This window comes from Equus asinus, chromosome 1, assembly GCF_041296235.1.
Source record: "Equus asinus isolate D_3611 breed Donkey chromosome 1, EquAss-T2T_v2, whole genome shotgun sequence".
Classification (NCBI taxonomy): Eukaryota; Metazoa; Chordata; class Mammalia; order Perissodactyla; family Equidae; genus Equus; species Equus asinus.
In genome coordinates, this window is record NC_091790.1 from 120,028,218 (window position 1) to 120,051,595 (window position 23,378).

General features: G+C 38.2%; 1 protein-coding gene across 8 annotated transcripts in view; it reads left to right on the forward strand.

The window, feature by feature from the left end:
* The window catches only part of ZC2HC1B (zinc finger C2HC-type containing 1B), a 72,284-nt gene that overhangs the window by 1,804 nt on the left and 47,102 nt on the right, over positions 1-23,378 (forward strand). For all 8 annotated transcript variants that reach the window (XM_070506599.1, XM_070506602.1, XM_070506597.1 and 5 more), the window contains exons 2-4: positions 10,217-10,278; positions 12,576-12,695; positions 13,224-13,362. In XM_070506599.1, the coding sequence (XP_070362700.1) occupies positions 10,217-10,278; positions 12,576-12,695; positions 13,224-13,362 (321 nt within the window). The remainder of the gene's footprint in view (positions 1-10,216; positions 10,279-12,575; positions 12,696-13,223; positions 13,363-23,378) is intronic.

A 23,378-nucleotide genomic window follows, 5' to 3' on the forward strand; every position in this document is an offset into this window, starting at 1 on the left:
CCATAGCACCTACTGGCATCTGAGATCTATCTTGTGTCCAGTCTCCTCTCACTAGAACAAACAGGGCAGAGAATTTTTGAATACTGCTTTATCCCCAAGGATCTAGATCAGTGCCTGGCATTTGGTAAATGATCTCTAATACATGATAGTTGGGGAAAACATTTCAGAAAAGAATTGCTTAAGCTTGGAGAGAACAATAGGACCTAGACTCAGTGTTAGCAAGGAGAAAAGGCCTAAGGCATCCCAGGTAGGGGGCAAAATCACAAAGAGTTTTGCCTGCTGTGTCTTAAGGACCTGTTTTGTTTAAGCACTGTCCATGGTTGGTAGAAAATCACTTTTTCAGATATTTTAGAACTACTGTTATTTTACAAGTCAAATTAAGTATCAAAAGCTGTTACCATTTGTATGTATTACCTGTGATGCATTGTATCCACACGTCCATTGTGATGTCATCCATCAGCTCAGGTGAAGGGCTGATTAGCCATCTTGTAATCTTACTGTAAAATTAACATTTTTATGTTCTTCTTCCTGTGTGTTGACATTAGCATGTTTTACCCAGCTTGTTTGTTCCGGTTAAAGGTCAGGAGAAGGTAAAAATTCTAACAGCTTTACATTTTAATTGTGAAACTTAAAGGAGAATGTGTAGTAAAACAAAAACATATCCACTATTCAAGTTAAGAAATAGAACATAGAAGCTACCTATGGGTCTGTCCTCAGTTTCATTGCACTCTTTCCCCTTGGGTAACTCTTAGGTACTATCTAGACTTTTATGTTAATTGTCACCTATTTAGTATCCCAGTATCTTGTTTAATTTTGAACAACTGAGAAGTTCCAGTCTAGGTCTCTGGGGGCAATATTTGCTACCATTTGGTGAAGACAGCTGTGAGAAGATGAACTGAATAGTCTCTGAGTCTGACTTTAGCTTCTAGAGTTTACAAGAGCCCCATGTGGAGATGTCAGTGAGTAAGGTGATGAGTGGGTCCTGGGAAACACAAATCACTAAAGTTGGAGCATTCTGGATCTCCTGCAGAAATATGCTTAGAGGCTCTGTGCTTGTTTTATATGTTCTGCTTCTAAGCTCACCATGACCTACCTCCATCTCTCAAAAGAAGATCAGTCCAGAACCTTCCTGTGTAGTGAAAGGAAAGGCCTTAGCTGATCTAGATGTCACTGTAAAGGGGAGAGCAGGCACTTCATTGGGACATGGTCAGACAAGCCAAGTATAGAACAAAATGGGAGCCAGATATACCAGGACATGCTGTCCTCAGATTATAAATGCAGTAAATACCTTGGTCATGACAGCCTTCAACCTGTCTTGTGTCTTTAATCACACACCTCAGTCGGGACTGATTCCTTTCTAGTTCTGGGGCAAGGTGCCCCAGCTGTTCTCCTGGGAATTCCATTCCCTTCTCTCCCTCCTGTGCTGAATTGCCTATTTGCTGTATCTTCTACTCACCTTCTGGAGCACATCCTCCAGTAACTCTTTTTTTTTTTTTTTTTTTTGAGTTATTGATAGGTTACAATCTTGTGAAATTTCAATTGTACATTAGTGTTTGTCAGTCATGTTGTAGGTGCACCACTTCGCCCTTTGTGCCCACCCCCCACCCCACCTTTTCCCTGGTATCCACTAAACTGTTCTTAGTCCATAATTTTAAATTCCTCATGTGAGTGGAGTCATACACAGATTATCTTTCTCTCGCTGGCTTATTTCACTTAACATAATTCTCTCAAGGTCCATCCATGTTATTGCAAATGGAATGATTTTGTTCTGTTTTGCAGCTGAGTAGTATTCCATTGTATATATGTACCACATCTTATTTATCCATTTGTCTGTTGCTGGACACTTAGGTTGCTTCCATGTCTTGGCTATTGTAAACAGTGCTTCAATAAACATTGGGGTGCATAGGACTTTTGGGATTGCTGACTTCAAGCTCTTTGGATAAATACCCAGTAGTGGGATGGCTGGATCGTATGGTAGTTCTATTTTTAATTTTTTGAGGAATCTCCATGCTGTTTTCCATAGTGGCTGCACCAGTTTGCATTCCCACCAGCAGTGTATGAGGGTTCCTTTTTCTCTGCAACCTCTCCAACATTTGTTGCTATTAGTTTTAGATATTTTTGTCATTCTAACGGGTGTAAGGTGATATCTTAGTGTAGTTTTGATTTGCATTTCCCTGATGATCAGCGATGATGAGCATCTTTTCATGTGCCTATTGGCCATCAGTATATCTTCTTTGGAGAAATGTCTGTTCATGTCTCCAGCCCATTTTTTCATGGGGTTGTTTGATGTTTTGTTCTTGAGTTGCGAGAGTTCTTTATATATTATGGATATTAAGCCTTTGTCAGATATATGACTTGCAAATATTTTTTCCCAGTTAGTGGGTTGTTTTTTTGTTTCAATCCTGTTTTCATTTGCCTTGAAGAAGCTCTTTAATGTGATGAAGTCCCATTTGTTTATTCTTTCTATTGTTTCCCTTCTCTGAGAAGGCATGGTGTCCAAAAAGATCCTTTTAATACTGATGTCAAAGAGTGTACTGCCTACGTTTTCTTCCAGAAGCCTTATGGTTTCAGGTCTCACCTTTAGGTCTTTGATCCATTTTGAGTTTATTTTGGTGAATGGTGAAAAAAAATGGTCAATTTTCATTCTTTTACATGTGGCTTTCCAGTTTTCCCAGCACCATTTGTTGAAAAGACTTTCTTTTCTCCATTGTATGCCCTCAGCTCCGTTGTCAAAGATAAGCTGTCCATAGATGTGTGGTTTTATTTCTGGGCTTTCAGTTTTGTTCCATTGATCTGTGCACCTGTTTTTGTACCAGTACCATGCTGTTTTGATTACTGTATCTTTGTGTAGTATGTTTTGAAGTCAGGGATTGTGATGCCTCCTGTTTTGTTCTTTTTTCTCAGGATTGCTTTAGAAATTCAGGGTCTTTTGTTGCCCCATATGAATTTTAGGATTCTTTGTTCTAATTCTTTAAAGAATGTCATTGGGATTCTGATTGGGATGGCTTTGAATCTGTAGATTGCTTTAGGTAGAATGGACATTTTAACTATGTTTATTCTTCCAATCCATGTACATGGAATGTCTTTCCATCTCCTTATGTGGTCATCCAATTGTCTCAGAAAGACCTTGTAATTTTCATTATATAGGTCCTTCACTTCCTTAGTTAAATTTACCCCAAGGTATTTTATTCTTTTGGTTGCGATTGTGAATGGTATTGTATTCTTGAGTTCTTTTTCTGTTGGTTCATTACTCATCCTCCAGTAACTCTTGAGACAGGGTACAAGAGATGTAAACTTTTTGAAACCTTGCATGTCTGGAAATGTATGCTACCCCCATATTTGATTGATAGCTTGGCTGGGTATAAAATTCTAGGTTGTAGATTATTTTTCCTTAGAAGTTTAAAGAATTTTTCCCATTTATTTGCATTTTTACTGTTTGGGAATCTGAAGCCATTCTCATTCCTGATACTTGTATGTTACTTTTTTTTTCTTCTGAATCTGGAATCTGTCTGCAACATTCCTGAAACTTCACAGTCATGTTTAATGTTGTGGGTCTGTTTTCATCATTGTCTTGGGTCCTTTCAACCAGGAGGCTTGTGTTGTTTCACTTCTGGAGATTGTTAGAAATTATTCTTATTTTCTTCCTTGTGTTTTCTCCTTTTCTCTCTTGAACGCCTATTATTTGGAGTAGAACCTTCTGAACAGATACTCTAATTTGCTTATGTTTCTCTCCCATTTCTATGCCATTTTATTCTACTTTTTGGGAGCTTTCCCTCATTTTATCTTCCAACCGTCTGTTGAGTTTTTCATTTCTCCTATATGACTTTCAATTTCCAAGAGCTTTAATTCCCATTTGAATTGCTTTTTTGTTTGTTATGGGCTTACATGCTATAGACTTTCCTCAGGTCTTTGGAAATTCCTGTCTGTTCGTGATTAAGATTGGAGGAAGAAAACACTGGAAACTCTGAATGGATGAGTAGCATTTGATTTTGAGCTTTATTGTAGGGTGGTCTGGGTGAGCTGTTTGGGAATTTTCCTAATATCAGTATCTTTTGCTGTTTCCTCCTGAAGTGGTTATATTCCCTGGGAAGTTTTCATTCTACCTTGAGAGTAAGGGTCTGGCAGGCAGAGTTCTGTGAGCCAAGTAGAGGAAGGTGGGTGTGGGGGTATTCTCTGCTTTTAGCATCACTATTCGTGAGATTAATCACTATATTATATGTACACACACATACAGTCAATCCTCATTAATCATGGAGTCTGTATTTGCAAATTTCCCTACTTGTTAAAGTTTGTAACCCTAAAATCAGCACTTGTGGCACTTTCCTGATAGTTTAGACATGCACGTAGCAGTTAAAAAGTTGAGTCACGTGACAATGCGTGTTGCAGCTAAGGTAGAATAAGGTGCTGCTCTGCCTCCTCGTTTCAGCTCTCGTACTGTAAACAAGTGTCCTTTTCATGTTCTATTTAGTACTACATTTTTCATATTTTTCTTGGTGATTTCACTGCTTAAAATGGCCCCGAAGTATAGTGTTAACTATTGTATAGTGTTTCTAAGTGCAAAAAGGCTGCAATATGTCTTAGGAAGAAAATACGTCTGTTAGATAAGCTTCATTCAGGCACGAGTTACAGTGGTGCTATCTGTGAGCTCTGTGTTGTTGAATCAGCAACACGTATTTAAATAAGGTGTCTTTAAACAGATACATAAAGCAAGGTTGTATATTGATAGATTGACCAGAGGCTCACAGGAACTTAACCCTGTATTTCCCCCAGGAGTAATGAATCAGTATATGTTCATTCAGGCTTGCGGAGACCTTAGGGGACATTGACTACCATAAATAATGAGAAGTAACCAGGTATACATGTAGTCGTCCCTCAGTATCCGAGGGTGATTGGTTCCAGGACCCCCGGCGGATACCAAACTTCTTGGATGCTCAAGTCCCTTACATAAAATGGCGTATTTGCATATAACCTAAGCACATCCTCCCATATACTTTAAATATCTCTAGATTACTTGTAATACCTAATACAATGTAAATACTTTAATGTAATACAATGTAAATAGTTGTTTTCCTGTATTGCTAGGGATTAACGGCAAGAAAAAGAAAGTCTGTACATGTTCAGTACAGACGCAATCAACATAGGCCTTTCCATGTTGGTTGAATGCGCAGGTGTGGAACCGTGGATACACAGGGCCCGCTGTATGTCTCCATGTCTTCCCACCCACATCTTCAGCTGTGCCTCGTGCTGACTCCTGCACAGACCTCTTTGATCCTTTCTGGAGAGTAGACTTCTGCTGGAGTTGGGGAAGGGCTGTCATCCAGGGGGCATGCAGGGAGGGAGGGATGTAGGAATCTTCACTTCTTGTCAGAAAACTTTCACCCTCGTCCTCCGTTTTTCAGCAGTCTCTTGTCCTCCCCGTTTGTCAGTCCCAGTTCCTGAAGTATGTGCTGCTGCGTAGTTCCTGTGACCGTGCAGAGTTCTGCAGTGCGAAGCTGACTGGTTCTCGTTTCTCCTGCCGTCGGCTTGGGAAGTGGATTTTGGTGTCGTTTTCAGTCTTCCAAGTCAGTTACCATGTCCGTCAGCTTTCCAGATTCCAGTTTTTTTATTGTTGTCCTTTTCCCTCCCTGTCCTTGTGGTCTCTTTACTGTAGTTTTTTTGGGCTTTGAGGGAAAACAAAAATTGATGGGATGTTCTTTTTGCCCTCCTAACTCAGTCTTAATTCCTTGTTTTGTAACTCATGTTCCAGAGATAAATTAATAACTTGAGGCCAGTATGCCACCCCCTTTGCCCCAGGGCCATGGAAGATGTCCAGATTGCTAATATTTGCATGTTCTGGACTGCAAAGGACTTAAGAGCTTTTTGACTTGCTGACAACTGAATGAGAAAATGTCCTTTTACCTCCTCTGCCATGCCTTTATAAGGAAATGTGGATTGGTAGGTGTCTCTGCAAAGCTTCTGAACTTCCAGCTCAGAAAGAGAGTGGCTATCAGAAGTAGAAGTTTTTCCAGTTTCATTACAGCCATAATCCTCTCCAGGCTTCTTATAACATTTTTGAACTGAGATCTTTGTAACGCTTTTTTTTCATTGTTAACATGCTAAACAAAACTGTTGATCACTTCCAGATCACTGTCTTTTGCTCATTTTAAAAATGATCTAGGATAATAAACGAGTGTATAAAAATAATAGCCACTTTAATAGTCTACTAAGTAATACTCCAATTAGAGAGGGTAAGGATAGAAATAGCTAAGTTGGTAGTCATTGTTTTAGAATCTTTTCTATCAAAAGAGGTTTTTAAAAATGTCATTCTGATTTTTAAAACAATAACACAATCTTTGTAGAAAAACTGAAAATGCAGAAAACTAATCACCTTTATTCTTACCACTCAGAGGTAATTACTGTGTGTGTGTATATATATATATTACACACGTATGTACCATATATATCCTTCTAGTCTTTATGTATAAATATATGAATAAAAATATATCATGAAAATTTTCCATGTTATTCTCCCACAAATCACTTTACTTACTACATTCTCGTTCACTGGTTGGCAACCTATTTCTGTAAAGGCCAAAAAGTATAATGTTTGGCTTTGCAGGCCATATGGTCTCTGTTACAACTACTCAACTCTTGTTGTAGTGTGAAAGCAGCAATAGACATTCTGTAAACAAACAAATGGGCATTACTGGTTACCCATAAAACTTTATTTACAAAAACATGCAGTGCCAGATTTGGCCCACTGGCCACAATTTGCTGACCCCTAGGTGTTTGTTTTAAACTTTTTATTTTGACATAATTATAGTTCACAAAAAGTTGCAAAATAGTACAGAGAGATCCCATTCACCCTTTACCCAGTTTCCCCCAAGTTACATCTTTAAAAACTACAGTACAATATCAAAAGCAGGAAATATACATCGGTACAATGTGTATTTATAGTTCTATACTGTTTTGTTATACGTGTAACCACCACCACCATAAAGATACAGAACCATACCATTACCCAAAGGGCTCACTCATTCTACCCTTGTTTAGTCAGAACCACCTCCCTCCCCTACCATCCCTACCTCTTGGCAATCACTAATCTATTTTCCATCTATAACTTTGCCATTTTTAGAATGTTATACAAATGGAATCATAGCAGTACATGACCTTTTGAGATGGGCATTTTTCACTCAGCATTGAGATGGATCCAGGCTGTTGCATGTATCAATAGTGCTCCTTTCTGTGGCTGAGTAGTATTCCAGGCTATGGATATTACACAGTTTAACCGTTCACCTATTGAGGGGCATTTTCGTTGTTTCAAAACGTTCCTTTATGGTTCTAGTGATTGCACATTCCATGTGATTCAGCATCTTGTAGCAAACACTGTAGACTTCTTTGATCTCGATGTTTGGTTCAACTGACTAGGCAGGTCTTCCCCTCCTTACAGTCAAGCTTCCAGCTTGAATGTGGTGGTCCATCTATCTCAGGTGTTCGAATGAGTCATGTCTGTCATTAGTTTAAATTCGTTAAAACTCAGGGATTTAAACCAAAGGCCGTTGATCCTCCAGAGAATTCTATTTGCCTTGCAGATTAGTACTGACATAATATATCTATATTTATAGTGTTGGTTGAATAAATAGTCTTAATACTTGCAAAGATACTCTAGTTTGAGTTTCAGTGTTACCACTTACTACTTGTTGTCTTCAAGAAGTCACCTAACCTTGAACCTCCATTTTCTTATCTGTAAAAAAAGAAAAAAACAAAACAAAACCGTATCAACTGTGTCTCACAGAATTGCTCTCAGGAGTAAATGAGATTATATAGGAAAAGTGTTTGGGGAACGGGAAAACAGCATACAAACATTATAGAAATATTCATAATCCTTCATTAGTTTTTTAGAAAAAGCAGTTTTATAATTAGGATGAGTATTTATAACAAGTATGTATGTAGAGGGGTGAGATATCCTTGCTGGAAAAAAAATTTAAGACCTGGTTTTACAGAGTTAGAAGGCTAAAAGAACAGAAAGGAAGAGTGATATTTCTTTGTGCAGTAATGGATGACCTGTGTTGCAAACACAATACCATCTGGCAGACGTGAGAAGAAATCATTTAAATCAACAATATCTGTAATGAGCTACCATCTGATTCCTGTTAATCAGGCCTTCCTTTTCAAACCGTCTTCCCCTGGTTTCCATGACCCTGCTGTCTCCTGCTTCTCCTTCTGGCTTATCATCCTCATCTTCTTGGCCCTTAAGTATGGAGTTCTCTAGGGATCATCCCTGTACTTCACTTTCCATGACCTCTTCCCTGGCAATATCATGCCTTTACATCACTCTCCAAACAAAGCCTACATCTGTGTCTCTAGCCCTGACCTCCCTCATTTCCATCCTGCTGGCTGGATGTCTCTAGCTCAGATTCAGTATTTCCAAAGCTGAGGTCATTTTTCTTACTAAGATGGCCCTTCTTTTCAAATTCTCTGTTTCCTTCTACAGCCCTACCGTCTTCTCAGTCCTTGGGTATTCTTTTCTCTTTACCACCTTCTAGCTCTCCCTAAATCTGGTCATGTTGTCCCTACTTTGCTCACAGTCTCCCGTTTCCTCTTTCCATTCCAGGCCTGCACCTTTAGCTTTTTAACTAAAATCCCATCTTCCCTCCCTACCACCACCTGCTCATCCGTCCTTACCTTTGTCACATGAATCTTCAGCTCTGTTCGGGTTCTTCCTACTTAGTGCCCTTGATTGCTCCCATTCTTTGTAGACTAAAGTCCAGATTGTTAGTCTCATAAAATCTTCTCCTTGAACAAACTGCTTTTTTAATCTTTATGTACTCAACTCCAGATGAACTGAATGGAAGTAATATGAAGTGAACTCGTTTTTTTCAAAATTCCATAACATTTTCTTTTTCTTGTGACACTTTTCTACCTTCATTTAAAATAATTTATGTGCATACTTTCTTTTCTACACTGGAGTCACGTGTGGTTTCTCTCACTATTCCCACAAAGTTGTGCATAGTTGATATTTAATTATTTATTGAATGAATGATTGGTCCTATGGTAGAAACTCAGTTCTTGGTTGGCCCATTCACTCAACAAGAGTTCATTGAACACCTTACTGTGGGTCGGGCACTTTGAGGTGTTGGTATATAGTGGGCAGTCTCAGCCTTTTTTTTTCTTTTATATTTGAGTTTAGTCGTCATTTAACTTTTCAAACACTATTATGGTTGAATATTAAAATAAACACAATAAGGGGCTGGCCACGTGGCCGAGTGGTTAAGTTCGCGCGCTCTGCTGCAGGCAGCCCAGTGTTTCATTGGTTCGAATCCTGGATGCGGACATAGCACTGCTCATCAAGCCATGCTGAGGCAGCGTCCCACATGCCACAACTAGAAGGACCCACAAGGAAGAATATACAACTATGTACTGGGGGGCTTTGGGGAGAAAAAAGGAAAAAAATAAAATCTTTAAAATAAACATAATAGCAAGTAGTGAGCATATTAGGATTATAGTCCTTCACTCATTCGCTACTGTATATAAAGTGCCAGTAGTGAGTGTTACCCTCTGGCCCCATTAGGAAGTCTGACACTGAACACCACCCCTGGGATGATGTTCATCATCCTCATATGCTTCTCCTGTGTAAAGGTGCTATCTTTCCTGATTTGCATCAAAGTCCACCAGTTAAACTTGGTCCATTTCCTCAGTCTCTTCTACTTCCTTCCTCTCAGGTAGTTTTTCCAGCAAAGATTGTTTATTGAGAGAGAGAAAACCATTCTCAGGAAAGTTTACCTTAAGTTCAGTGAGTAAGCGACGTTTTTCATATGTCTATAATAAATTGGCATGCCTTCATTTAGCACACACACAGACCTTACATTCTGGTAGGAATCCTAAAGATGCTACCATTGGATTATTTATGACTTTATGCCAAGGCATTAAATTTTGTACTTAATGTCTAAGGCAAAGCTATCAGGCACTTAGTTTAAGAATATGTTAAATATTAAATAGTTATCCTCCAGTTGCCTGAAGGATATGGAATTTACCTGTTTAGTGAAGTGAGAAGTTTATATTAGGAGAGAAAAAAACAGCAGAGTTTACAAAGGGTCTTTCTAGGAGAAGAAAGTAGTTGGTGGGGAGGGAAAAGAGAGTGAGGCTGTCAAGCAATGAGGTCTCCTCCAGTTAGTCATTTCTTCTCGGGCAGGCAATTGCATGAAACTAACATAATGTGCTCTTGGATCTTATACAGATGGCAATCAGGAATTATTTCCCTGTGAAGTCTGTGGAAGACGCTTCGCAGCAGATGTTCTGGTAAACATAAAGACATTTTGTAGATGTGTTTCATTGGAGTTAAATGAACTGTCAAGTTAGTGAGGAGGCCGCAGTGGCAACGATTAAAGACAGATGTGAAGGGAAAGCAGGGGATGCGAAGTACATAACCTATGGCTGGCAGGCCCCGAGGACACTGAGGCAGGTCGATGCTGCTCCATTCGGAAGGGAACTTATTAAACGTGGTCCTCTTACTAAAAGGATGCCAGATGAAAGTGTCTTGGCACAGCTGATTGTCTCTGGAGAGGTTTTGGCTCTTTTGCCTTTTCTATAAGCATCAAAAATTCAAATTTTAAGGCCAAAGCACTAGGGAAATTAGTTAGTCAAGAGGAATGAACATTGAATTTGGAGCATCTGGAACCTTGGCTTTTAGCCTCAGATTTGTCACTAATTCTGACAAGTCCTTTAACCTCCCTCTGTTTCCTGCTTTGCCACGTACGAAGACAGAACCCTCTGATTTCAGGGGTTTTGTGTAATTTGAACAAAATGGATGTAAGGCCTGTTCCAAGATCTAATTGTTAACCAGATAAATTCGTGCTAACTAGATGTCAGATTCCCTGATCAATGCCTATGTAGTTGAATCAAAGCTTGATTTATTTCAAAATTAGGGAATCAAACAGGTTTTAGGCCTCAATATTATGAAGGAATTCCCAAGAAAAATGATTCAAAAGAAAAAATCTAAGATGATAATGCAATTGTTAGGACATTTTAGATCAAGGAGATTTATACTGAACTTAAAGGATTTGGACTATAAGCCTGACTACATTTGGGACAAAAGAGGCTACAAATGAAGTAGGTTTTATTTCTCTGGGGAATTTAAAAAATAAAGTATCTGTTCTTCTAATTAACTGCAGTTAGAGCTTCCTGAATCTAGAAGGGGAACTCACAAGGCCTGTTGTGGCCCATTAACCCACCAGTGCTGCCTTTGCCGGCCTGGGGCTGCACCCCGTGAGAAAGGGTTTGAGACCTCAGAGGCACTATTTGAAGAAGGATCACTAAACATCCTGGATGTCTTGGGTGCTCTTGAGTTTTATCTTCTAGGCTTGTCTTTTGGCTGCAGAGAGCATTTGATCAAATGATCTGCTCTCTGTCTCTCCTTTAGTTTAAATGGTAGGATGTCAGTCAGGTACAGTGATTTTCAAAAGGCCTGCATTTGTTGGGTCTGGACAAAGCAACTGTGTAAGTGATATCTATTATGAGTTAAATATCCGCCAAGGAAGGGGATTTAGAGTGGAAGGCAAAGATGTTGGTATAACCCAATAGTGATGCAGTAAGAGACTTTATAAAGTTGGTAGACAGGCAGAGTTCTATGTGTTGGTTCCCTGGTTTTTGTATCAGAAATGCTGAGTACTGAAAGGACTGCTGGCTGGAGTAAAGAGTGTTTTCCCTGCCAATCGTCTTATAAATATTGTAATATTTTAAAACTTAATAATATAAGCTTAAGTTTGCTCTGAAGTCAGTGACTTCATGAATATGAAATGTTTGGATAAATTGAAGGAAAATATCTTCATAACCTAAGTGGAATTGATGTGTTGTTCTTTATTTGTGTGGTTGTCCCAGTTGTTTTCTGCAGATGTTCTCAAATATTTCTTTGAAATTTCTCTTTTCAGGGGTTGAGTAGTTTAATTTGCTGTATGTAGAACAGTGGCCCAGTTAAACTCGATTTTGAAATGCTGAGTGGTAAGAGTGTTTTCCTGAGAAGGTTCCACTGGTAGGAAGCTGAGTTTCCCCTTGCCGTATGCAAAGGGTTATTTCAAAAGGATAGTAAAACTGAATATTAAGGTTTGGGAACTCGAATTTCCTGTTAAATTACAGGATAACTTGCTTTTGGAATTTAGGGACAGTGAAGGCAGGAAACAGAATAGAAGAAACTTCATTTCATCAAGAAAACTTCATTGGCTTCAGTGAGTTCCTAACTCAACATCAGAAGTATTTATTTCAATTTGAACTGGAAAGTTCGTCTTTTCCACATTATTTAATGCTTGGAACCATTCATACAGGCAAGTGATAGAGTTAAATATGTAAAACTAAATATGAAGTAAGTTTCTTTAGCTGTAAAGACCTTCTCTTGACCTTGCCCAACACAATATCGAGTAATGTGTAACAGGCTGAGGAGAGCCAGAGGGATTTGCTCTGCTGTGATTTGAGAGTTGGAGAATGAACTTGGCTCTGAAGGTGCAACCCAGTCCCTTAGCAGGGGCTGCCTGAGCACACTGCAGCATTGCAAACTTGGTGATTGTACATGTTAAAAATTTTAATCCCCACTCTTTCTTTTCTAGGAAAGGCATGGACCAATATGTAGAAAACTCTTCAACAAAAAGCGTAAACCTTTCAATTCCTTGAAACAAAGATTACAGGGCACTGACATTCCCCTTGTGGGGAAAGCTCTTCAATCCAAGGTACAAGCAATATCTTCCTTGTTGTTCTTGATTACATCCTTAAGTACATTAAAGCCTCTTTCTGGCTCTCTGGTTTCATTTTTGCTTGATAGTGCCGTGTAATGTCATGTAAGTGTAATCCACCTTCACTGTGTTCTTTTTAATCATGCTCACTTAGATTTCCCAGTGTATTCAGATACTTTCCAGATGTGGGAAAAAGGATCTCGTTTATATTTTCATTAGAGTAGCATTAAATCTAGCAATTAACTTGTGAGAGAGTCACTTTTAATCTTAGATTTAAGTCTTTAAAGTTTTGTAGTTTTTGTTTGTCTGATTGTTATTTTGTGTTTTCCCTCACTATCGTGACTTGCAAATTTTAATTTTGTGTTTTCCAAACCTCTTTGTAGTACTTTTGAAAAACAAATGCTCATTTCTTTCCAAATTTCACAGCCCTGTTTCCTGTAAATTCAAATCCCGGCTTAAAAACAACTAGTAATGGAGAGAGATATAGTCTGGGGTGGTATATGTTGGTTTTATTTTTTTTTATAGCCTCGACCTGTAAGGAAATCTAACTGGAGACAACAGCATGAAGACTTCATTAATGCAATTCGATCAGCCAAGCAGTGTACATTAGCCATTAAAGAAGGCCGGCCTCTCCCCCCTCCACCTCCTCCATCCATCAACCCAGGTGTGTGGCCAGTTTGGTGTCCTTTTCACATTTTACTCTTAACCAGTGGAGGCTATCCTTGAGTTTTGGTCAAATCCTCATGCCTGCCTTCCTCCTATGCACTCTAAAATTAACAATAGCAACTAAATTATGTAAAAGTAATTTTATCATAAATTTATCTTATCCTGTTTTTTTTCAATTCTGCATAAAGATTCTGTATTTCCTTCTAACTCTGTCTCAACATGAGCTCACCACTCTACCCATTGTCATGGCATCACGTAACTCCAGGGGCCGCCGTTCACGTCGTGGTTTATGAGAATGGGGCTACGCAGAGCAGTTTAACAGTTCTACAACAGCTGCATAGTGTCAGATGCCCACAGCTCTTTTTTTTTTTTTGAGATAAAATTCCCATAATATAAAATTCACCATTTTAACTGTTTGGACTTGTACAGTTTAGTGGCCCACAGCTTTTTTACTCTAAATTTTTTATTTTGAGAATTTTCAAATCTACAGAAAAGAGGAAGGAATGGTATAATGATCATTCATTTACCTTCTGCTGAAATTTCACAGTCGTTTTCATATTTTCTCTCTCTTTTTCTTTCTTTGGCAGAACTATCTAAAAGTAAGTTTCAAACATCATAAACACTTTGCCCTGAACTATTTCAGTATGCATTTCTGAAGCATAAGTACATTTTCCTGCCTAACCACAATACAATTATCACACTTAATATGTGGACCCATATTTTCCCAATTATCTTAAGAATGCCTTTAACCCTCTCTCCTCACCACCCAGCTGTAATTCAGGATTCAGTCAAGGTTTATGCATTGTCTTTTATTGTCTCTTTAGTCTCTTAATCCTGCACCGCACCCCTACGAGGCCAATTATCTATTGGAATGTCTCATGTCCTGATTTGTCTGTTTTTTTAGTCCTATTAATATCGAACTTGTTCCTCTCTCCCCTGTCTTTCCGTAAATTGGAAATTAGGGCTGGAGGCTTGATTAGATTTATACTAATATTAATCCCTTATCAGATGATTTTCAAATATTTTCTCCTGTGTATTGTCTTTTCACTCCTTTGATGATATCCTTTGATGCACAATAGTTTTTAATTTTGATGAAGTCCAGTTTATCTATCTTTTCTTTTGTTGCCTAACTTTTGATGTCAAATCCAAAAAATCATTGCAAGATCCAGTGTCATGAAGCTTTCTCCTATGTTGTCTTCTAAGAGTTTCATAGTTTTAGCTCTTACATTTAGATCTTTGATCAGGTTGAGTTAATTTTTGTAAGTGGTGTAAGGTAAGATCCCAACTTCATTGGAAGTTGGTTATTTAGTTTTACATGTGGAGATCCAGTTTTCTCAGCACTATTTGTGGACAAGACTGTTCTCTCCCCATTGAATGGTCTCAGTACCCTTATCAAAAGTCGATTGACTCTCTGTGAGGGTTTATTTATGGGCTCTCTGTTCTATTCCATTTGTCTATATGTTTGTCCTTATGTCAGTACTACACTATTTTGATTACTGTAGCTTTGTAGTAAGTTTTGAAATCAGGAAGTATGAGTCTTCCAATATTGTTTTGGCTATTTGGGGACCTTTGAGATTCCATATAAATTTTTAGGGTAAGTTTTTTTGGTATGTCTGAAAATGCCATTGGAGTTTTGGTAGAGGTTGCGTGGAATCTGTCCATCACTTTGGGTAGTGTTATCATCTTAACAATACTTAACAATATTTTCCAATCTGTGAACACAGGATATCTTTCCATTTATGTATGTCCTCTTTAATTTCTGTCAGCAGTGTTTTCTAGTTTTCAGTGTACCAGTCTTTCATCCCCTTGGTTAAATTTATTTCCTAAGTATTTTATTCTTTTTGATGTTATTGTAAATGGAATTAACTTTCTTTCAGATTGTTCATTGTTAGTGTGTAGAAATACAACTGATTTTTGTGTGTTCCTTTTGTCTCTATCTTGCTACTTTGCTAAGTTTAGTTTATTAGCTCTAACAAGTTGTTTTTTGGTGTAGAATCTTTAGAGTTTTCTACATATAAGATTGTGTCATTTGTGAACAGAGATAATTTTACTTCTTCCTCTCCAATTTGTATGCCTTTTATTTCTTTTTTGTGTCTAAATCTTTGGCTAGAACTTCCAGTACTTTGTTGAATAGCATTGGTGAAAGCACACGTCCTTGTCTTGTTTTCCATTGAGTATAACGTTAGCTAAGGGTTATAATTGACTATTTAAAGCATAAATAATAGCATATTATGGGGATTATAACATGTGGAAGTGAAATATGTGGAAATAATAGGACAAAGTTGAGTGAGGAAAATGGACGTATGTTGTTGAAAGGTTTTTACATTATATATGAATAGGTACACTATTATGTGAAGTTAGACTATTATACTTTAAAGATGCCTATTATAAACCCTAAAGTCAACACTCAAAAGTATTGACATATAGCTAATAAGACAACACATGGAGTGGAGATAAAATGGAAAAACATTTCAATCCAAAAGAAGACAGGAAAAGAGGAAAGAACCAAAGAACAGATGAGATAAAGACAAATAGCAAGAAGGTAGACTTAAACCTAACCATATGGACAGTTGCATATAAATGACCTAAGCATTTGAGATAAAAGGCAGAGATTGTCAAACTGAGTAATAAAGCAAGGTCTAATTACATGCTTTCCACAAGACGCACACTTTAAATATGTAGACACAAATAAGCAGGCCAGGCAGGTGACAAAACGAGGAGGTGAGCTAGGTGGGCCTAGAGAAGGGCACAGCTGCTCCTGCTTCATCAGGCCACTGCCTCAAAGGAACACATACCCAGAGTTACCAGATCTAATCTCTCAAAGGATGGCAGAAATGCAGATTTCATGATTTATAAATATCAGAAACCCAATTTTTTATAAACTTCAGGTTTGAATCTCTAAGATTAGAAATCAGGCAGCAGTTTTCCTTGGAGGGGTGGGGATGACCAGGAGGGGACACACAGGGCCTTGCTGGGAATGTTCTGTATCTTGATCTGGGCTGGTTGCATGAGTGTATACCCTATATGAACATTTCATGGAGTCATACACCTAGGATTTGTGCCTTTCATCGCGAATAAAAAGGTAAAAAGAGAAATAAACACTAGCAATGTCAAAACAATTGTAGACTGGCATGTTAAAAGCATGTGAAAAGATATATGTGCAAATAATAATCATAAAACTGGAGTGGCTAATATTAATATCAGGTAAGTAAACTTACAGTATTATGAACAGAGATAATGATTAAAAAGTTATATTCGTCAAGAAGATAGGTCAGTCCTAAATGTTTATGTACCTAGTAACAGAGCTTCAAAGAACATGAAACAAAAACCAAGAAAACTGGAAAGAGAAGTAGACAAATTCACAATTATATTTTGAGATTTTTATCATTCTTCTCAGTAAAATAAGCAGCAGGAAGATCAGTAATGATATAGAAAACTTGAACAACAGTATCAACCAGTTTGACTTAATTGGCATCTATGGCTATAATGTGGCACACAACAACAGCAGAATATCATTGTTTTTAAGTACACAAGGAATATTCACCTAAGATAGACAATGTACAGGACCGCAAGTGGGTCTCAATAAATCTAAAAGGATTGAAATTATACGGACTTGGTCATTTGACCACAATAGAGTTAAATTAGAAATGATGAAAATGTATCTAGAAAATTCCTGAATATTTGGAAATTAACAACTCTTTTCTAAATAACCCATGGATATAAGAAGTCACAAAAGAAATTAGAAAATATTTTGAACCGAATGGTAATGAAAACATGTCAAAATTTGTGGGATTCAGCTAAAGCTGTGCCTAGTGGGAAGTGTATAGCTTTAAATGCTTGTAGTAGAAAACAAGAAAGGTTTAAATCAATTACCTGAAACTTCTTTGAAAAGTTAGAAAAAGAACAGATTACACCTAAATTAAGCAGAACGAAGAAAATAATAAATGTAACTCATATTAACAAAATATTTTTTAAAGCATATGATATCTCAATAGATATAGGAAGAGCCTGTGACAAAATGCAACACTCATACATATTTAAAAAAGAAAACTCAGAAAGGTAGAAATAGAAGGGAACTTCCACAGTAAATGACGTCTTTGAGAAATCTATAGCTAACATCAAACGCTGAAAAGCTGAACACTTTCGCACTGAGATCAGGCAGGAAGCAAAATGTCTTTTGTGACCACTTCTGTACAACACTATACTGAAGATAGTAACAGTGTCATAAGGAAAAAAATCTTATCTATATATATTTTTATATATTTCATTTAAAGATTAGAGAAAAAGTAAAACTTTTTTTTTTTTTTGCTGAAGATTTGCCTTGAGCTAACATCTGTGCCAATCCTCCTCTAATTTGTATATGAGTCAGTGCCACAGCATGACTGACAAGTGATGGAGGCCTGCACTCAGGATCCGAACCCATGAACCCAGGCCACCAAAGAGGAGCGTGCCAAATTTAACCACTATGCCACAGGGTTGGCTCCTGAAGTAAAACCATCTTTATTCATAGACAACATGATCATGAATGAGTAAATGTAGAAAATCTTAGGAAACTACAAAAAACCTACTAGAATTAAAAGTTTATTGAACAAATTTTCAGGATATAAGGTAAATAGACACAAGTGAATTGTATTTCTATGTAGTAGGCATAAACAACTGAAAAATGAAATTAGAGCTTGATCTCAAGATGGCGGCATAGGCAGACTCTGAACTCACCTCCTCCCGTGAACATAATCAAGCTACAGCTAATCTTGGAACAATTACCTTGGAGAGAGAACTGAAAACTGGATAAACAGAACCCCCACAACAAGAGACAGTCCTGACTGAGGCAGAAGAGGCAGAAATTCCTTCTGGAGAGACAAAAGCCATCTTCACACGTGGCAGAGATTCACAGCCAGCTGGGCAGGAGCCACCCCAGGGAACAAAGCCTTCCCTGGAGGAACAGGGGACGTGAGCAGGGGAATGTTAGTGCTATAAGCATCCTTCAGACTCAGCACAACTGAGACGAGTCTCGTAATATCTGGCTTTGCTAGCTGTTAACTACAAGGGAGAATACCCCTAGAAAAGCTATCGGACGTAAGCCGATAAAAGCCTGCTCTTGAAGGGCCGACACACACACTCACCCATTTCAGAAAGCAATCTAAAGTCACCAGAGAGAAAGGTGCACAATCCTTTGGTGAAGAGACTTACCTAATAGGCTCTGGGTGCATCTCGGTGAGAGGGGAGACCTGCCCACATCCCCAAGGACCGAGACATTGGCGGCAGCTATTATTGTGATCTAGTACAGGGGTGCTGACACAGATGCTGGCGGACACTATTGGAGTTCTTCCACTGGCCTGTTAGCCCGGGGTCTGCTCTGCCCACTAGAGCCCCAATTTAATCCAGCTCAGCCAGGGCAGGCAGCGTGCTCTTGGGACTGGCCCCACCCAAGAGGAAGCCCTCGGGCAACTTTTTGACTTGCACAGACTGGGTACCTGGATCCTCTGCAGGCGGGTGAGTGGGTCTGCCTCTGTAAGGCAGGGTGTGCGTGAGGAGCAGTAGAGTGTGTGTGGGCCTCTGCAGTGGGGTGACATGGTAGGCTCCATGGGACCAGAATATGTGCATGCGCCAGGACTGTGTTGATGGTGTATGTAGACCTGTGGACTGTGGGGCTTATCAGCAACAGGACACCTGTGCTTCACAAACAGCCACATAGAGGATCGGCCCTGCCTTCCAAAGCCTGAAACAATTGGGTGCTTCCATGCCTAGGGCCAGCCCCATTCAGGTGCAATTCTGAGAGAGCAGACAACAGCCTTGCAGTCTGGAGCCTACAGAAATTGTAAGCCCCTGAGCCTAGCAACCAGCCACACTGGGGGCTTACCCACTTAACAGAAAACCTGCAATAGGAATGTGCTATTAGATCTTGCAGCCAACTGTGTTTGGGCTTCCCAAATCTGATAAAGTGACTGAAGGGTCCATAGCAGCCACACATAGCTGAGAATTACAACCAGCTGGCCAGGGGGACAGCCTGGACTCCCTGGGTACCTGCAGTAAGAGCAACCCTAATGGAAAGTCACATGTAGCACACACAGGGGTTACTCCTGGAACATTTGGAACTGGTGATGAGAGGGAAGCACACTGCTGGGTCTCAAAAGGTATCTCTTTACATTAGGCCACTTCTGCAAGATCAGCAGATCTTGCAGACCCACCTAATACATAGATATAAGCACAGAGAAAGAGGCAAAATTAGGAGGCAAAGGAATGTGTTCCAAGTGAGGGAGCAGTACAAAACCCCAGAAAAAGAACTAAATAAAACAGAAATAACCTCCCTGACCAAGAGTTCAAACAAAAAGTCATGAGGACGTTCACTGATCTTGGGAGAAGAATAGATGAACACAGTGAGAACATCAATAAAGAATTGGAAAACGTAAAAAAAGAACCAATCAGAAATGAATAATATAATACTGGAAATGAAAAATTGACTAGAGGGACTCAATAGGAGAGCAGATGATACAGAAGAACGGATCAGCAAGGTGGACAAAAGACTAGAGGAAATCAGCCTAGCCGAACAGATAAAAGAAAAAAGAATTAAAAAGAACAAGAACAGCCTAAGGAAACTCTGGAACAACATCAAGCACACTAACAATTTTATTACAGGTGTCCTAGAAGGAAAAGAGAAAGACAAAGGGGCAGAGAATCTATTTGAAAAAGTAATAGCTGAGAACTTTCCTAACCTAAGGAAGGAAACAGACATCCAGGTACAGGAAGCACAGAGGCCACCAAACAAGATAAATCCAAAGAAGCCCACACCAAGACACTTTGTAATTAAAATGTCCAAAATTAAAGATAAAGAGAGAATCCTAAAAGCTGCAAGAGAAAGGCAACAAGTGACATACAAAGGAAACCCCATAAGGGACTTCTCAGCAGAAACCTTACAGGCTAGAAGAGAGTGGAACGATATATTTAAAGTGCTGAAAGGAAAACCCTACAGCCAAGAATACTCTACCCAGTAAGATTATCATTCAGAATGGAAGAAGGAAAGAACTTCCCAGACAAGCAAATATTAAAGGAGTGTATCACCAAGAAACCAGTTCTACAGGAAATGCTGAAGGGACTTATTTACTGGGAAAGAGAAGACCGCAAATAGGAATAAGAAAATTATCAGCCAAAAAAGGGCAATAAAATCACTGGTAAAGGCAAAAATACAGTAAAGGTAGCAGGTCAAGCACATATGAAGATAATATGAAGGTTAAAAGACAAAAGTACTAAATTTACCTATTTCAAAGATAAGAGGGTAATGGATATACACATACAAAATAAGAGGTTAGATATGATATGAAAAACATGGGAAGAGGGGAGCAAAAGAGTAGAGCTTTTAGAAAGAGGTCAAACTAAAGAGACCATCAACTCAATACATATTGCTATAAATGTAGAATATTATATCTGAACCTCATGGTAATCAGAAACCTATAATAAATACACAAATAATTACAAGAAAGGAACCCAAACATAATACTAAAGAAAGCCATCAAACCACAAGGGAAGAGAGCAAGTGAAGAAGAGAAGAACTTCTAAAACACCCAGGAAAAAAGTAACAAAATGCCAATAATTACATATTTGTGAATAGCTATTTTAAATGTCAATGGACTAAATGCTCCAACTAAAAGGCATAGGGTGGCCAATTGGGTGAAAAAACAAGACCCATATATGTGCTGCATACAAGAGACACACTTCAGACCTAAAGACACTCACAAACTGAAAGTGAAGGGATGGAAAAAGTCCGTGCAAATGGCAAAGAAAATAAAACTGGGGTAGCAATACTTATATCACACAAAATAGACTTTAAAGCAAAAACTGTAAGAAGAGACAAAGAAGGGCACTACATAATGATAAAGGGAACAGTCCAACAAGAGGGTATAACACTTGCAAATATCTGTGCTCCCAACCTAGGAGCATCTAAATGTATAAAGCAACTGTTAACAGACATAGAAAGAGAAATAGACAATAACACAATAATAGTAGGGGACTTTAACACACCACTTACACCAGTGGATAGGTCATCTAAACAGAAGATCAATAAGGAAACATTGGCCTTAAAGGACACATTAGACCAGGTGGACTTAGTAGATAGATAGAGAACATTCCATCCAAAAACACAGAATATGTATTCTTTTCAAATGCACATGGAACATTCTGCAGGATTGATCACATATGAGGCCACGAAACAAGTCTCAGTAAATTTAAAAAGATCAAAATAATACGAAGCATCTTTTCTGACCATAAAGGTGCGAAAGTAGAAATCAACTACAGGAAGAAAATCAAACAAGCCACAAATATGTGGAGGTAAAACAAAATACTACTGAACAACAATTGGGTCAATGAAGAAATCAAAGTAGAAATAAAAAAATACTTAGAGACGAATGGAAATGAAAATACAACATGCTAAAATCTATGGGATACAGCAATAGCAGTTCTAAGGGGGAGGTTTATAGCAATTCAGGTCTACCTCAACAAACAAGAAAAATCCCAAATAAACAATCTAACAGTGCACTTGAAGGAACTGGAAAAAGAAGAACAAACAAAGCCGAAAATCAGCAGAAGGAAGGAAATAATAAAAGAGCAGAAATAAATGAAATAGACTAAAAAAAAAATAGAAAAAAATCAATGAAATCAAGAACTAGTTCTTTGAAACAATAAATGAAATTGGCAAATGTTTAGCTAGACTCACCAAGGAAAAAAGAAGGCTCAAATAAAATCAGAACTGAAAGAGGAGAAATTACAATGGACACCTCAGAAATACAAAAGATTATAAGAGAATACTGTGAAAAGCTATGCACCAACAAATTGGATAATCTAGAAGAAATGGATAAATTCTTAGAATCATACAACCTTCCAAAACTGAATCAATAAGAAATAGAGAATTTGAATAAACCAATCACCAGTAAGGAGATCGAAACATTAATCAAAGACCTCTCCCAAATAAAAGTCCAGGACCGGAAGCCTTCCCTGATGAATTCTACCAAACCTTCTAAAACACTTCCAAAAAATTAAAGAGGAGGGGAAACTTCCTAACTCATTCTATGCAGCCAACATTACCCTGATACCAAAACCAGACAAGGACATCACAAAAAAAAGAAAATTACAGGCCAATATCACTGATGAACACTCATGCAAAAATCCTCAACAAAATAGTAGCAAATTGAATGCAACTATACATGAAAAAAATCATACACCATGATCAAGTGGGATTCATTCCAGGGATGCAAGAATGGTTGAATATCCACAAATCAGTCAACCTGATGCACCACATTAACAAAATGAAGAATAAAAATCCCATGATCATCTCAATAGATGCAGAGAAAGTATTTGACAGGACACAGCATCCATTTATGATAAAAACTCTAAATAAAATGGGTGTAGAAGGAAAATACCTCAACATAACAAAAGCCATATATGACAGTATCACAGCTAACATCATTCTCAATGGAGAAAAACTGAAAGCTATCCCTCTAAGAACAGGAACTGGACAAGGGTGCCCACTTTCACTACTTTTATTTAACATAGTATTGAAAGTCTTAGCCAGAGCCATCAGGCAAGAAAAAGAAATAAAAGGGATCCAAATTGGAAAGGAAGAAATGAAACTGTCACTCTTTGCAGATGACATGATTTTAGGTAGAGAAAAACCTAAAGAATCCACCAAAAAAGTTTTAGAAATAATAAATAAATACAGTAAAGTTGCAGGACACAAGATCAACATACAAAAATCAGTTGTGCTTTTATATACTAACAACGAAGTGACAGAAAGAAAAATTAAGAATACTGTCCCATTTATAATTGCAACAAAAAGAATAAAATATCTAGGAATAAACTTAACCAAAGAAGTGAAAAATCTGTACACTGAAAACTATAAAGCATTGTTGAAAGAAATCGAAGAAGACACAAAGAAATGGAAAGATATTCTGTGCTCTGGGATTGGAAGAATTAACATAGTTAAAATGTCCATACTTCTAAAGCAATCTACAGATTCAATACAAT